This window comes from Panicum virgatum, chromosome 4K, assembly GCF_016808335.1.
Source record: "Panicum virgatum strain AP13 chromosome 4K, P.virgatum_v5, whole genome shotgun sequence".
NCBI classification, from domain to species: Eukaryota; Viridiplantae; Streptophyta; class Magnoliopsida; order Poales; family Poaceae; genus Panicum; species Panicum virgatum.
Genome location: NC_053139.1, coordinates 46,729,572 through 46,745,907, shown reverse-complemented (window position 1 = coordinate 46,745,907; position 16,336 = coordinate 46,729,572). Strand labels below are relative to the sequence as shown.

The following is a 16,336-nucleotide window of genomic DNA, read 5'->3' as shown; positions in this document are numbered from 1 at the left end:
TCTCGATGCTCAATTTCAGCTTTACTGATGCTTAATCTCATCAATCAATCGTTAATTTCGTCCATCAATTGACATAAATGATCACAATTTTGCACTTCTGAGGAGAGGTGGGGGGATTGATGGATCTCACCGGTCAAGAACTCTGCGTGGGGAGCGGCGGCGAGGACGACCAAATCGACAACGGCCTCAAGGTCGAGCCACTGCTCCTCTCCTCTACTTGCTCAGCATTCTACTTGCTGAGCGAGGTGGGGCCGTGGGGAGGCGCGCCGGCGCCGCAACAGGATGGAGGCGAGGGCGGGCGGCCCACGGGAGCGGGAAAAATGTCTCTTTTTTTTTTATAGAAAATCGCCTGGACCATCATGAGACCATGGCCCGGCCTGTAAAATTTGTATAATGAGACCATGGCCCGGCCTGCAGCACCATTAGAGGCCCGATATGCAACGTTCTAGCAGGCCCATTAAAGCTGTCAACTGACATATTCTACAATTTACACATTGTCACAAATATCTGAAGTAAAAATGATCTAACAGTAGAAATAGAATTGAACATGACATGGAATGGAATGGAATGGAATTTTCTGACCAGCGTTATAGGAAGGCAGTTCACAAGCTGATATGATACTGTACGAACAAACAAACTCTCACCAAGAGTGTTTGAGCTTTAATAAATATAATCTCAGGCTAACGGTGTAGCACAGTTGGGATTGAAATGTTTATAAACTGAGCGACTATATTAGCTTCACTAACTGGCATTGATATACAAGTTTGTGTCCACGGGTAATGGTTCAAAATTGGTGAGCAAAAAGGAACACATGACACTAAATTTCTTGAGCAAACCATATGATTTCGCCTTCATTACAAGGATCTTTACATGTACTCTACAAAAGCTATGATGACAACAACCGGCAACATAACAAACAGGAGGAAGAATGATCATTGATCAGAAGGAAGGGCAGGGCAAGAGGGAAGGGGTCACAACAATCAGGGCCATGTAATGTAATGAGAGGATTTAAATTAGAAGCGAATACAATTTGGAACCATTTAGTGTCGTCTTGTATTTGAGCCCCGTATGGTGACACCATGCAAAAATTTTGTAAACCCAAGAAAGTTTAGCTTGCCATCTGACTTTCTGATCCAGTCTTGCACAATGGAATAATGAGTCGGCGCGAGATTTAGTTCCTACACGCAGAAAGATGTTCAGGTTACTTAACCACCCCCTAAATATAGGATGGAGGGGAAAAAAAAGGCAGTGATCTTCACATGGATCCAAAGTGCACGTGCTGAAAATGCTATCCCAAAGCATAAGCACATGTGCTAAATACCTGTGCCAACTCCTCAACCGATATAACTCGGTTGCCCTCTTGTTCAAAGTGCTGGAAAGCTGTTCCTGCAATTTCTTCCCACCTTTCCAAAGCCTCAAGCTGGTAAGGGCTTATTGCTGCAGCACAGAATTCTTCAAAGTCCATCCTTCTGTACGCAAGTGGTTCCAACTGTGATAGAAACATGAGCGAGATCAGTAACTCTTTTTTAAAAAAGAAAAGAAAAAAAGAACAGACCAGTAACTTCAACCATAAATATGATAGATATCGGCAGGTAAAAATCTGCCACAAAATGTAAAAGGAGTTCTAAGAGAAAGGAAAGTGACATGTTGAAGAATCAAGACAGCAGCTCAAAATTTGCACGTAGGGGATCGTTTCAACATTACAGTTAAAGATAATCAGATGGAAATTTCCCAGCGATATCACTACGGAAAGGTATAATCCTTTGTGTAGTGATGAATCCTTACCGCATGCAAAAACTCAAGAACCCTTGATTCCCTCATAGCATCAGTCACATATCTTGTCAGAGCCTGGGTACACCACGGGGGGTTAGAAAGAACATGCAACCTACAGGAAGACATGAACAAATGTTCTGCTTTTGAAATGTCTTCATAACTCACCGTCCGAAAGTTGTCAAGTGATACAAATCCATCTCTAGGTTCAAGCAGCTTAAACTGCAATCTAAGATACAAAAGTTCATCCTCCCTTAAAGCCTTAGATAGTGCCTGTGATAAAGAAAGAAAGAAATTAACTGTTACAACAGTACCTTAATGAGTGAATCTTTTCTGGTTCACAAATTATATCACAACCTGCCTCTAGGAACAATATTATGACCGATAGAAGTAACATCCAACATCAGCCGCTCATGGTAAATTGAAAAAGTGCATGATCACAAAAATACAGGAAAAAAAAAAGCTTAGCAAAAGCATATACTATCAGTCTACCACAAGTAGAAAAATATGTGCTTATGCACCCATCTTCTATAACTTTTCAAGTTGGGAGGCCTCCGTGGCCTTTTTGCATCAATTGCTTTTGCTATGTCAACAAAGATCGATGAAGAAAATAAATAAAACTTAAAAATACACAAAAGTTCATGGAAGTCTATACTGTACCTTTAATGCCAAACGTTTAAGAGGAGTGGCACGAAGATATTGCTTAACTAATCTGAAGATGAGTATGTCCAATGGAATTTGTCTTTGTTCATCTCGTAACCAAGGGTGAGCTGCAAACAGGTAAAGAAAACTATCTTCATATTTGAGGTTTTATTACTACATAAATACATAATGCATTAAACTAGCAGTTCCAAAAAATATATGGTAATAAAATATGCTTAAAAGACAAAAAAAAAAACAAAGCGAGATTGTGATATCACAATCATGGAGAAACTAAATACACATAAGTGGTAACTTACTCAGTGCTTGGACGGCAGTCATTCTTTTGCGGTAATCCTTGTTCAGGAATCTCTTCACAAAATCCTTAGCTTCAGCCGATACTGAAGGCCATGGTGAATCGTCAAAGTTGGGATCAGCTCTCAACACAGATCGAAAGATCCCAGATTCTGTCCTTGCCCAAAATGGCCGACTGCCACAGAGCAGAATGTATGTTATGACACCTATACTCCAAATGTCTGCTTCCATACTGTACGATCTGTGTAGAACCTCTGGGGCAACGTAATATGCACTTCCAACAATATCATTGAGCCTTTCATCTGCATTGTACAACATAACAAACAGAACCAAGTTTCCAATGAATTATGAGCGGAAAAAATAATGAACTGTAAATATTAATAGCGCTAAGTCTATTCCGACTTCCAGACTCCCCAAAAACATGGAAAAATGAACTGTCATATATGAATGTATGCTATGTTTATCTACAATATAGACACAGCATGATCCTAGCAATTAACAATGAATAACAAGCAAACGTTTTCTGCATAAGTAAAATAAAATACCATGCAATTAAATTGGTTCCTAATGTTCAGATATTTCAGAAAAAAAAAATTACTTTGTGCCTGCCATTCATCAAACTGCAGCATGGGATAATTTATTCAGCACAAGAGCTAACTGGCATACAATATGCACAGTATGGAAAAACAGAGTTGCACGATGACATCCTTGACCCTGAGCATACAATAAAAATTTTGAAACTAGCATTGAAGCTGATTTTTACTGTAAGAAATTCACTTAAACTTATGTTTCAGTAACAATCAATGTTTCTGTCACCTTTGCAATTGTTTTCATTTAAGCTTCTCACTGAGAAATCTATTTTGTCTATCTAAGTGCATATTAGAAAATTAGAATGAACCATTGAACAAGGTAATGCATGTTTTTGCAATACAATTAAAAGAGCAAAAAAAGTGGCCATATAAAGAGATAAATATCAAACAATTATGGGTACATTACCTGGTCTAATAAAATCGGACAGACCAAAGTCAATCAACTTCATCGGAGCGCTTTCATCTCTTGTTGTGAAAAGAAAATTCTGTGCAAATGAAATATAGCAACTGCATCACAAATCGATGGCAGCTAAATGTAGCAACTGGTCTAATAGAAATAACCGCGAGTGCAGATAAATAAGATGGAAGAAGTAACCCAGTCAAACACCTATGGGACTGCATGTATATACTATACACAAAGTAGTTCAAGCATACCTCTGGTTTCAAATCGCGATGCACTACTCCCTGAAGATGACAGAAAGCCACTACGCTCAATATTTGTACAACAATCGCTTTGGCATCTTCTTCTGTGTATCTCCCGCCTCTTCAAAAGTTCAAATTTGCACCCTTGGTAAGCATTAACAAGAGATACTCCTACTCAGCTACTAGAGATGGATAAATTGTAGAAAATACCTGGCCAAAATTCTATCTAGCAACTCTCCACCTTCACATAATCTGTTCAAAAAGAAACAATATGAAAACATCACCACCTGATGGGTGTTACATAAGTTGTGCTGAAGAGCATTTATGCAGAATGCTAGATACTACTAAGAGAAGGATATGATTAGCAAGGAGTGATCTAAGGAAATGCAAAAGTATCAAGGAGCTGTTTTTTAAAGCGTGCTGGAAGCCGCCTGAGATAAAATGTTGTATCCAGAAAAGGTTAATCTAGTATTTCTGAATTATAACTTGATAAAATCACATATAAAAGGTCACAAGAAAAACATACTCCATGACAATGTAGACATTGAGGGCGTCCTCACATGCATCGTAGAATTTGACAAGATTATTGTGCCCTGATAGAGCTTTCAAAATCTTGACTTCCCTACGAACATCCTCGATGGAAATGGCCGTCGTCATCTACCAAAAACAAAAGATTACATTTCATTTCAGTAAGAAGTAGAGGCCATGTTTACAGCATCCAAAGAAAGAAGCAAATGTAAGTAATATACATTACATGGTCAGAACTTAAAGAGAAGAGAGCATCACAAAGCATGTTCAATTAAGGGTCCAGGCAACAAATATTTACTGAGTAAATGGCTTATATCAGAGAAACTGTTGCCAAGAATGAACAATTTTCCTTTTTCCAAGCAGAAGATTGACAAATTTAATGGTGGCATCCTGGGAACTACATACCCTCATAAAAAAAAATAGGTGAAAGAAACAAAGTAAAAAAAGGTCTCTGAGAACCATTTCTGCAACTACATTTAGTAATATTTCTGAAATTCTAAAGAGCTGTTAAATTATCAGTTCTTTTATATCTAGATAAACAGTTTAATATCCCTCCTCCTTGAAGAAATGTCTGGTCGTAATAATAATGTAATGTAAGAAATTCTAATTGTCACACTTGTGCAATGCTATCCTCTGGAGCTTGCACTACTAAATCAAATCTAGGCTTCCTCCTTGAATCTATCTTCACTTCAAGTTATCTATTACACACATATGTATCCCATTGATTGTGACTGGAAAATTGCAAAGCATGATGCCTCCATAATTGCGATAATAGCTATAATTGTCAAGGAAGAACCAAATATAAGCTCTGCTAATAATCAAGTGACTGATCATCTGGGCCAGCACAATCAATTAAGTTTTCCTAAAGGTACCACAGAATCCAAATAGAAAATGCACAGGCCTTAATTCACCAAATAAAAGAGGAGGGGGGGGGGGGTGTGAAAGCATAGGTCAGGATATGTCCTGTATCACTTTATCATTAATTGAACTAACAAGAATTGGAAGTCACCAAGAATTTCGATCACTGTACAATTCTACATTCTAAAGTTTCTACATGCATTATCTTCCCGTTAACAAGAACATAAGATTAGAATGATTTCCAGGATTAACTGAACCTGCCTAGAACTGTAGAAAGAATAATCTATTCAGTATCACGACCAAGAAATTGGGATGACTTATTCTCGGTTCTCACCCCAGTCCAACTATCTAGCTGAGTAGAGAAGTGCAGACATTTTAAAAAGATTGGGTAATGGAACAGTAAAATGTCTTTCATGGTAAAATCTTACTGTCTCAAACTAAAAATCCTGGAACAATAAAAGATGAGGGAAGATATTGCAGTAGCGAACACATAGCTAAAATGCTACTAGTCAGCTACCATGCCAATTCCTTATCTTGCTTCCTGCGGCAATGCCAACCGACAAAAGAGCAAAACTCCAAAATTAAATAAGAAAATCCCTGATGTATCCCTCAGTAAGTAAAATTTGGACCATTCTGCCACCTAAGTTTCGGTTACTACCGCGGAATTGGCGCGAACACGTGCCGGTTACCTTAACAGCAGCAGCAGCAGCTACTATTTGAAATTTCAAAATTTCCTAAAGTGAAATTTGGCAACAGCATACTACAATCAACCATGATCCCGGGACTGGTGCCCTCACCTTAGCTTTGGAGATGATCTTGACGGCGACAGTCTGCCCCTTGTGCTCGCCCTTCTTGACGACGGCCGAGCAGGTGTGCCCGAAGTGCCCCCTCCCCACCTCCTTCCCCAGCTCGTACTTGGCCCCGAAGTTCTTCCCGAAGCCGAACGTCTTGTCCAACGGCCTCTCCGCCTCGGCCCCATCGGCTCCTGCTCCGGCGGCGCCGGGCCCGACGCCGCCCTCCTCCGGTATGGTCCCCTCCTTGGGCTTGCCCCCGCCGAGCCGCTTGGCGAGCGTGGCCTTTATGTGCTTGGCCGGCGACGGCGGCGGGAAGGGCCGCTTGAAGAACCTCCTGGGCGTCGACCTGGCCGGCGACGGCGACACCCCCGCGGGGAGCGGGCTGGCCCCGCCCGCGGGGTAGGGGCTCGGCCAGGCGACCCCCGGCGTCTGGTGCACCGGCGTGGTCGATCCGGACTTGCGGCGCCTGGGCGTGCCGGGAGCGGGTACCTGCGCCGGGTGCGGCGGCGCGCCGTTGGCCGGCGGCGGGGACGGCGGCGCGACCACCCCGTCGATGTCGTCCTGGTCGGCCCGCGACGACGCGCCCGCCTTCCCGTAGCACTGCCCCATCGCGCCCGCCCCCCTCGGCCGGAGGCGGAGCCCGGGCCGCTAGGGTTAGGGTTTGGGCTCGGGCCTCCCGCGCGGCCGCGATAGCGAGGGAGGCAGGCGGGCGAGTCGCTGCCTCGTTGGGAATGGAACAAGGGGGGGAGAAGCGGAGCGGAGGGAGGACGAGACAGAGGAGAGAGAGGCGAGGTGGCGTTCGTTATTTCTCTCTCCTCCCCCTCCCCCCTCGGTTACAGCACAGCAGCTGCCTGGGAGAGGAGAGAGAAAGGACCAGGAGGGAGGCGACCGTGAATTCTCCCACTCCCCAGGGGGCAGGATGTAAACAAGGCAAGATCTCTCTCTCTCGTTCTTCTTCTTCTCTGCGCGTACGGCGAAAAGCTCTTTTCCTTTTTTTTTTCTTTTCCACCCCCAACAAAAAAACGCCTTTCTGATCGGTGGCCCCCCGCGCCGTCACGGGCCCGCATGTCACCGACCCACCCCACGCGGCAGCCGCGCGTGGGAACCGGCGCGGGTGACGTCATCGGGGGAGGAGACCGAACGCGCGGGGCGGCCTCGCTGTCCCTGACAGGCGGGCCCAGATCGGCCACGTGGCTGGGGGCGGTTGGGCTGTTTGGTGGCCGTGCTGGCGCCGGTGGGGGTGGTTCGGTTTGGGGGTGGAGCTGGAGCAACCGAGCAAGGAAGGAGGCGGAGCCATCCCCTCCAGAAACACGGCCGGTGGCCGGCCGGGGCAGGTGGCGCGCCTCCGTTGTCCTCTTGTACCTGCCCACCCCCTCCATTACAGCGCAAACCTTGAGCTCTCCCTCGCCGTTTTTCAGTACAGGGAGTGGTTGATTCGCTAAGCTGGCCCTTGATTGGGCCATTAACGCCTTCCTAATTTTAGGAGACGCGTCTGCTTGATGTACGTGCTCCCGTTTCGAGCTCTTTTGGATCACATTCAATTTCCTTTCTGTCAGATCAGATCGGTGTTCTTGCAGCATCAGCGTGGCGCCGGGAAAAAAAAAGAGCTGGTTTTTATGACAATCTATTTCTGAAGAACAATTCGGCAACTTCTTTAGGACTCTTCTTTTCAGTAACTTGGAATTCAAAGATCGAACTGCACTCGGAATTTGGCTTCCTATGTGATTGTTCATCTCTTTTTTTTCTATATGCTGGTGAATAGTCGGTCACCTTTGGTCTTGATGTTCATGGGACACTGCAACTGAATACTGATACTTTTCTCATGATTGATTGGAATTCTCTGCCGATGCCCTGTAACGCTCATACTCTTCTTAGTAACTACGTACGCAGGTATTCAAGGAGCGGTTACTTTGCTCCAAATTTGATCGTCGCCGCGATTGTTCATCTTTCGACGCTGAATAGTTAGTTGGTCGCCTTTGGTCTCGATGTTCATGGGACACTACTTCTACTTGCAGTGTCGTGGCTTTGATGCAACCGTGTTGACATTTTCCTGCAGCTGCTACTAGTACTGCCACTCACCAAAAAGTCATCCCTTGACTCGTTCGCTTCAAAGAGAGCTGCCGCATTTGATAAATAGACTAGGTATTGTGCGACCCGCCCATCGAATGATTTCTCCTTATTATTTTACTCTTGACAAATCAGGAGTTGCAGCTCTGATAGCAGGCAAGCGAGACTTGAATTTTGATGTTAACAGTTGACATAATCAGAAGTCAGGTGCTGAGAAATAGTAGTTATTATTTTGATGTTAACAGTGTTGGAACTTTCATCTTCTACCTGACCTTTTCGTTCTTGGAAATGTCCGGTGCGCAGTTCATGACCTCCGCAGAAAGACTAGCTAGATTCATGAAATTTCAAAAAAAAAAATTGGAAGCTTCGTCGTATACTGAAATTTTCAGACAAATTTAGCCAGCACCAACAATGCACACAGTCACTAGCATTGCCAGAAATTTTTTTGACTTTTAGCAGCAAGATAAGCACATGTACAAGCTGAATGGTGTCTGAATTTAATTTTGACATGATAGCTTGACGCTGCCGACTGCGAGTTGGACGAGTTCGACCGCCGGATGACCGGCCCCTTCGTTCTCCCTGCGATTCAACGGTGTCCGCAGCAAGGCCTTGCGTCAAGGTTCCAAGCAGGTCGAGGTTTTTGGGATGGAAAGATCGAAGCTCCCGCTACGTTGATGGACAGCGGCAGCTTGACCCACTGCAGCCACCAGCCACTGGATGTATGCTCTTGGTGTCGACTGCTCGTGAAAAAGGGGATGCTGATGGGCCTTGTCCAGAGGACTTTTTACGTTTTTTTTTCGATCTAGTCTAGATAAAAATATGAAAAAGTTTATGTAGGTCTGAATGTAGCGTGTTTCCTTCACGTATATGATCTGAGCACAGCTTTTTCCGGATGAACCTTTTCTCAAGAACAAAAACTTTAATTTGACCGAGCTCTCTAGAACGTCACAGTGACGAACAACATATACACCAACAAGCATTAGTATTAGTTAGTAGTATTATCCTATTAGTTAGCGATCCCAGCTCTGCAAATTCTTTCTTCCATGATGAACTATCGGCACCAGTTTTATGTTTTTTCTATGTGAACCGAGAAGAAAGAGGGCTCTGTAGGAAGAGGATTGTACCATGAGAGATGCATAGAGGTCAACCCGCTTCAAATATGGAACATGGGTTCTGCCAATGCAACGAAGTTAGGTCCTCGTATCAATTAGAATGAATCAGTCTTTCTACATAGGCCAATATCTATCTTTACCTATTAGACAAGAGGATAGCAAGTTTGAATAGTGCATTAGGCAAGCTCGAGTACTTTTCAAATAATCCCTATAGCCCAGAGCACGTGTGAATTCAAGTGGATCCGTTGGTGGCCGATGGCGACCCTTGTATAGCTACTTTGCCTCTATTAAGGTCATCCATGATGCAATTCACCACATGATTTTTGCACGCGTATTTGGTACCAACTTCTGTCTGATTAATCCAAAATCTGAGGCCAATTCCATCACATGATCTTTGTTGATTATATGCAGATTAGTCAGCGGCAGTATCCTAGCTAAAATCCCACAAATCTGACCCACCCCTCGTTGCAAAAGCAAACTTTTGTGTGTGGCTTCTAAATTCTTCAAATGATTTCATAAAGCAATGGCCACCTCACCATGAATCTTGTCAGCAAATTCGTCATTTTTAATTCGAGGTTCAAGAGAATTCTCACGTACTAATGCCAGGGATCCGACACGCCTCACGATTAAGTTTCGTCTCAACATTAATTAAACACTTAGTCGAGGTTATACGTGGTGTAGTTGTATTGCCAGTGCAAACTTTTTAGTAGCCGTTGAGAAGCCAATTTCTCCGGCCGCTTTGCTACATAGCAAAGCCGTACATGGTCTGAAAATTTACTGCATGTCCTAATCCCCGGGAATTATGAGGCACAGTTGTGCGATCCAACAGCCACATCTTATTTTCTGAGTAGGAGTAGTTGTATTGCCGGTGATAGCAAGAAACGACTTCTTTTTCCGTGGCAGGAAAAGACGCCAAGTTTCTCAATCAATGCCTGGCTAATTAGAATTAGCTCCCCTTTATTTTTTTCGTTTCTGTCTTTTCTGAAAAGTAATGCCTGCTTCATGCACCGAAAGGAAGCTTTCCGATGACCGTGCCATCATTCTTTAATAGGCCCATCACTAACCGTAAAATTATGATGATAGCCTGCTGAAAGCGTCAGATTCTTTCCCATCTGTATCCAGTTATGGTTCATGTTTCAGGGATCAACAACATCAACTCTTGCTCCATTTGCTGCACACGCAGTAGTTGTTTGTCTTATTCTGTCAACCATCAAAGCTAGGAAATTAGTAGCATTGTTAGCATGTCCTGTAATCGCCAACTAATCCATCTGGCATTCTCACTGCATACTACAAATTATACAGTAGATAAAAGAGGAATAGACCATGCGGCAACATTTGGAAAGATTTGGATAAGTTGATCCAGCAGCCAGCACCATGCCACTACGAGCTGGAACACGGAAACGGATTTATCACGAGCAAGAACTCAGCTGAGCCGTGAAGCGAGTACAACTGGTCCGTTGTGTTGGCAATGGCATGGCAAGATCCAGCAGGAAACGGCGTCCCGCAAGCTGCCGCGCCTCACCCGGAGTAAAGAAATCAGCCGGTGGCAGCAGGAGCACAGAAGCATCTGCTCTGCGCTGGGCATAAACAAACACTGTTGCTGCACAGCGCCTCACCATGATCATGATGTGCGTGTGGCTGTGGTGGCATATAAAAACGCCGTTGGATGCCGTAAAATACTCGTATTACTCGTGGTTAGCGTCTGATTAGCGGCAGAGAGCCTGACTGACTGACACTGACTGACACATGAAGGTTCCAAGCCATTAAACAAACGGCCAACCTGCAGGTGGCAAGTTTCAGAAGAGGCGCCTGGGTTCCTGCATATTTGTTCACCAGTGTTCTCACAAGACATCGGAGATCAGACGAGTTCAGAGTGAGGGGGAGTGTGGTCGCGGTCAGTGACGCAGGGGGGGGGGGGGGGGGGGGGGGGCATTAAATCTCACTCAGCTCACCCAAGTCGCTGTCGCTACCTTCTTCCCGTGCACGGAGTAAATGCAATGCAAACGGACAGTGCCTGTACCGGAACCGTGAGCAGCAGCAACGGCCCGTCCTGATCTGATCTGTTTGCCTCACTTCAACTTTCTTGGGCTCCAGGACATGAACTGCTTAACCCTGATGATCTTGATTTCCTTGGATACCAAGTACCAACACCATGGGCACACTGCTGCTTACATCTCACGTATCATGGCAGTACTAGCAGTAACAGTAAACGATATACTTCCTCCGTCCCATAATATTAGCATTTGTAGCATTCAAAAGCAAAAAATAGCAGTGTGTTAAAATGACGCATGTACCCTGAGTTGATTTGTGAGTACAAAAAGTCATCAGGTGTGGCCCAGTCAAAAAAGCACATGTTCTAGAACATTCCACCGCTCACTACACAGCTTTTCACATGAGCGGCAAGATTAGGGATTGTTTTTCACTCGTTGGATCAGCTCAACAGTGAAATCTATAGCCAGTGGGACCCACAATAGTCTAGGAATGCTTATATTGTGTACAAATTTTGAATGCTTGGAATGCTAATATCGTGGGACGGAGGGAGTACAGTTCATCGTACCGGCTAAAACTTGATCAATAATTTAATTCCCCTCCTTTTCGTGCACTGTAGTGTGTGCTCTGTACCTATGTCATGCTAGTACAGTACCGGTACGAATGTACACATATCTTATGTACAAGCAGTGGAGTGTTTATTCAGAAATGTTACACCAGTTACTGATGTGCCAACTACCCAGTGGCCAGTGTGTACCAACAGGCCATGTCAACTCCTAACAACTTCTGGTGTGGCCGTACTTCGATCTGCTAGAAGATCTGCTGGCTGGAGAGTTTCCTCTCCTCCTGCTTGGAGGAACTACACTACTAGCCTTCATATGTCCGATTACAATTTCTTTTTATCGGATGGTCTGTCGCAACATTGATAAATAATAGCTGCAACATCCGAAATGTGCTTATGGTTCCTGTCCAGTTTTATGTGACATGCAAAGTCTCTAGTCAACTTTTTTTTTTTATGAAACAGAAGGGGCAAAGCCCTTACTGGATATATGTTAAAAAGATAAAAGTAACGTACGAAACCTGCAGCTAGCGCAGGAAAACAAACTAAAAAGTTAAGAAACAAAGAAACAAAGAAAATGAAAAAAATACAATAGGGCTTCTATCCAGAAGACAGCAGATTGGGAGGCACATTTTGCTCTAAGGACAACCAGAGCAAACTCAGATTTGAACCTGGACCTGACCGAGTTTAAGGTCGCTGCAATGCCTTTGAAGATCAAATCATTTCTAGCCATCCAAATACACAAAGCCATGATGATTACAATATCCAGAGCAAAAGCTCTAGTCAACCGTAGCTAGTAGTGCTCCTATTGTTTATCATATTTCAAGTACAGTGTGCTCGACATGTCATTGACTATGAGTGGAGAACTTTGAAGTTTCAATCCTCATATCCTATCCTAATATTTCAGTATATTCATTCTCATTTCGAAGCTGTACCCAACAATCCGGTCGGTAGTGAGAAGAAGAACAGATAAAAAAAAACTTTCATGTAACAAGGTCAACTTGACTAGAGGTGGAATGTTGGACTTTAATAATCCATTTTCTCTGCTACTTGGTGCCAATGTTCAACCAGTGTTGGTTATATCAATCTTTTCGCCATATTCTACACGCTAAGTGCATAATTTTTTTTAAAAAAGATATTTGTCTACCAGATGTTGAAATAGTCTGAAAAAAGATGTGTGCACAGAGACAATAATAATAATAATAAAAGAAAGAAAGAAAGAAGGACAAAGTAATAGGTGGGCCCGAAAAGCCCAATGAACCCTGAAACTGCCTGCAGGATCATAATGGGCTCTTCCTGCTGCTGTGCGTACGGTAGCCCAGTTAGAAACATGGGCCTTTTGTATAAAAAAAGGAAACATGGGCCTTTTGTATAAAAAAGGAAACATGGGCCTTAGTGGGCTTTCCTTTTATGTTTGAGCACTTCCATATCCAATTGGCCGTGACCCCCGTCCGAATCCGATCCCAATCCCCAACGCCCGACCCAACTACCGCAGCGAGAGGGGAGGGAGAAGGAAAGGAGCAGCGGCGGCGGCGGCGGCGGCGGCGAGGTCTATGGCGTCGACGGCGGCGGCGAGGTCTATGGCGTCGACGGCGGGGTACCTGGCGCGGCGGGCGGCGCAGAAGGAGCGGGTGCGCCTGCTCTACCGCCGGGCGCTCAAGGACACACTCAACTGGGCCGTCCACCGCCACCTCTTCTACCAGGACGTCGGTTCCCCATTTCCGCTCTCGAATCCCGATCTCGATCCTCCTCCCTGCTCGCGGATGGATCTGTCTGACCTCGTGCTCCTCTCCTGCGCAGGCGTCGGATCTCAGGGACAAGTTCGAGGCCAACCGACATGTGGTGAGCCGCGTCTTGCTGATTCGTCTCCGCACCTCGATTCTCCACGAGTTACTTATTTATGCGTGGTGCTGTCAGTTGTGATGTTGGATTTCGTGTTTGCGGTTTTGCAGGATAACCTGGACGTAATCGATAGGCTCATCGATGATGCAGATGCTCAGTATAGGAATTTCCAGCACCCCGATCCTTACATCGGTAAGCTTTCTGTTGCAATCCTGGGCCTTTCTGTTACTGTGGTTGATGCCTCTGTTTCTCAGTGAATCCTTCGCGTCAAATAATGTCGGATAGTACTAGCATTTTTTGTGTATAGACGATTGAATATTGAGCTATTGACTTTATAGTGAAGTTTTCAGAATTCATGCATTGGTTATAGCGATTGGTATGGATTGCTAAATTTGCAAGCTGAAGCCTGTCAGTATTTTTGTGGGAGTACTGTAGTAAGATTTATGATGCAACTCAGCAACTGGAACATTAATCCTCCAGCCTAATTGACTTAACTTGTGAAATGCTTCTGTTCTCCACATCAATGCCTCTATTTGTCAATGAATGTTGTGCAGTAAATTATGCTGGGAGATTTTTTTTTTGTTTGGATAGATAATTGAAAATTTAGTACTGATGGTGTTTTCAAAGTTGTTTTGACAGACAGTTGAAAATTCTGTACTGATTGTGGTGTCAAATTTATTTGGATAGACAATTGAAAATTTTCTACTGATGGGTTGATTGTGTTGACAAACTAACTTTTGAAATGATTGATCTATTGTGTATGAATCACCAAATGTGCGCGTTGAAGTCTCTCTGCTGAAATGCTAAAGCCTAAAGTAACGCCTCTTGTATTTCCGTTCTTAACAATGCAGTTCCATGGGCACCTGGTGGCACTAAATTCACAAGAAACCCTCCTCCACCTCAAGGGGTAAGATCATAGCTTATGTTGCTCTTTCTTCTTTTTAACATATTTGCATTAGGCCCCGTTTAGAACCTTGGAATTAAATTCCATTCTGATAATCATAATTTAGACACAAATCTATTAAGCTAATATGATATATATGGAATATAGTATTTGTGTAATAGTGTTGGCCATATGAGGGAGATACTTATGTGCTATAAGTTACGAAATAGAAACATAGCTTGGTGGTGTATAGAATCAATTTCCATCTCCCGCCCTATGAATTTAGGATAGGCTTATATCTAAACTTTGGAAAGTGGTTGCAAAGTGGCGGGATCCCAAATTCTAAGCCTAATAGCCTAATTTATTAAGTAAATTTCAATTCCTCCAACATGAGAGGATCCAAACGAACCCTTATATTAATTTGATTCACTAGAATGCTCACAGTTCGTGATGTTATGCTCGGTTTTCTCTACTTTGATTACTTGAAAAAGGTAGTCTTCATAGTTTTAGTTTCAGCTAGCCTAATCTGAATGATTGCTTCGCAGTGCTTAGGGATATCTTCTCTAAGTATGTTCTCAATGGATCGATGAGCAGTTCTTATTGTTTACTATTGATCGATTAATTAGTTCACTTTCTTAGAACAAATCTTTTATCATTATCTGCAAAATCATCTTAAACACCAGGAAATTTACTGATGGGCTCGCAGAGGTATGTTAGTTGTACAGTTAATTTGTATCATAATAACCTCTAGACGCGATAAGGTGAACACTGTCAAATATTTTCTAGTACATAGTATTGTATTTCTGGCATAGAGTTTGCAAAATGACTTCATTGCTTCATTGTCTTCTGGTAGACACCAAACTGTTCAACTAATGGCAATTGCATCTTGCAGATTGAGATTGTCTACAATTATGGCAAGGAGGACTAGTAAACAAGAGTCCTGCAAGTGGGGACAGAACTCTGCATATCCAGAGCTCTGAATCACTTCTTGTTTAATCGAGTTGTTGTACGAGAAATAAGAATGAAATTACTGGATCTCATCTGTGTTTCTCATTTTCCATGGATGCTTGTTCTGATAACCCTGTGTTCTTCATCTAGTCATTGGTCAAGTGATGTTTGCCGTGACACAATGGAATTTTGCTTTATTAGGCATGCAGTTAAGCGCAAACTGATGGGCTGCATGTCACCTGTGCCCAATTAGCCCTCTGGCTGGCTAAGCCTTCAAGTTCCCTATTTTTCTCGGGTATTTTCAGCAGTTTATATTTCTCGGAACTGAAATCCTAATGGTGAGCTCTTAGCCTGTGAATTGAGCTAGTCGCATCAAGTTTCCATCCACTTTTGATGTGGCTGCATGCGCTGCTGGTGTTCTCCCAGTGTTCCATCACGCCGAGATTTTATTATCCTACCATTGATCCAAGAAATATGTAGTCTGATGGAGGCGTTCAAAAGTGAAATTTGAAACGAGAGGTGCAGCTTTGGGGGTGTGACCGTCTCAGACTTTCGATATTGTCAGCTATCTGAATCGCTTTCGGTGTGCTGAGCCAAATCGAGTTCGTATCGTGCCATCGTGGTTAACTTGAGCCGAACCCGTCTTGCAACTTGCCAACCCAACCCCAATTGTTCGGGTCCAGTTGTTCGTGACTTCGTATCGTCTCCAACGGGAAGCGGCGACCATAGTAGCAGCAGCAACCTACGCAACTCACCGCTCGCAGGTTCCAAAAAAAAAAAAACTCACCGCTCGCAGCAAA

The 16,336-nt window shown here is 43.8% G+C and overlaps 2 protein-coding genes across 3 annotated transcripts; one reads left to right on the top strand and one right to left on the bottom strand.

The window, feature by feature from the left end:
• Positions 1-790: 790 nt before the first annotated feature.
• On the bottom strand, positions 791-6,949 carry LOC120704479 (CDPK-related kinase 3-like). Its single transcript, XM_039988879.1, has 11 exons — positions 6,140-6,949; positions 4,483-4,613; positions 4,167-4,208; positions 3,969-4,077; positions 3,721-3,799; positions 2,730-3,026; positions 2,431-2,540; positions 1,939-2,043; positions 1,786-1,848; positions 1,322-1,489; positions 791-1,178 (listed from the first exon to the last, which is right to left on the bottom strand). Exons 1-11 carry the CDS (start codon positions 6,743-6,745, stop codon positions 1,041-1,043), a joined length of 1,848 nt encoding a protein of 615 aa, XP_039844813.1. The 5' UTR covers positions 6,746-6,949; the 3' UTR covers positions 791-1,040.
• Positions 6,950-13,305: 6,356 nt separating this feature from the next.
• Positions 13,306-15,817, top strand: LOC120704477 (NADH dehydrogenase [ubiquinone] 1 beta subcomplex subunit 9-like). 2 transcript variants are annotated; one of them, XM_039988877.1, is made up of 6 exons: positions 13,306-13,390; positions 13,427-13,569; positions 13,664-13,705; positions 13,816-13,897; positions 14,557-14,612; positions 15,481-15,817. In XM_039988877.1, the coding sequence occupies exons 2-6, from the start codon at positions 13,444-13,446 to the stop codon at positions 15,514-15,516; spliced, it is 342 nt and encodes a 113-aa protein (XP_039844811.1). In that variant the 5' UTR covers positions 13,306-13,390; positions 13,427-13,443; the 3' UTR covers positions 15,517-15,817. The 2 variants fall into 2 exon arrangements, with proteins under 2 accessions (XP_039844811.1, XP_039844812.1); XM_039988878.1 differs by having other exon boundaries at positions 13,370-13,393.
• Positions 15,818-16,336: the final 519 nt, after the last annotated feature.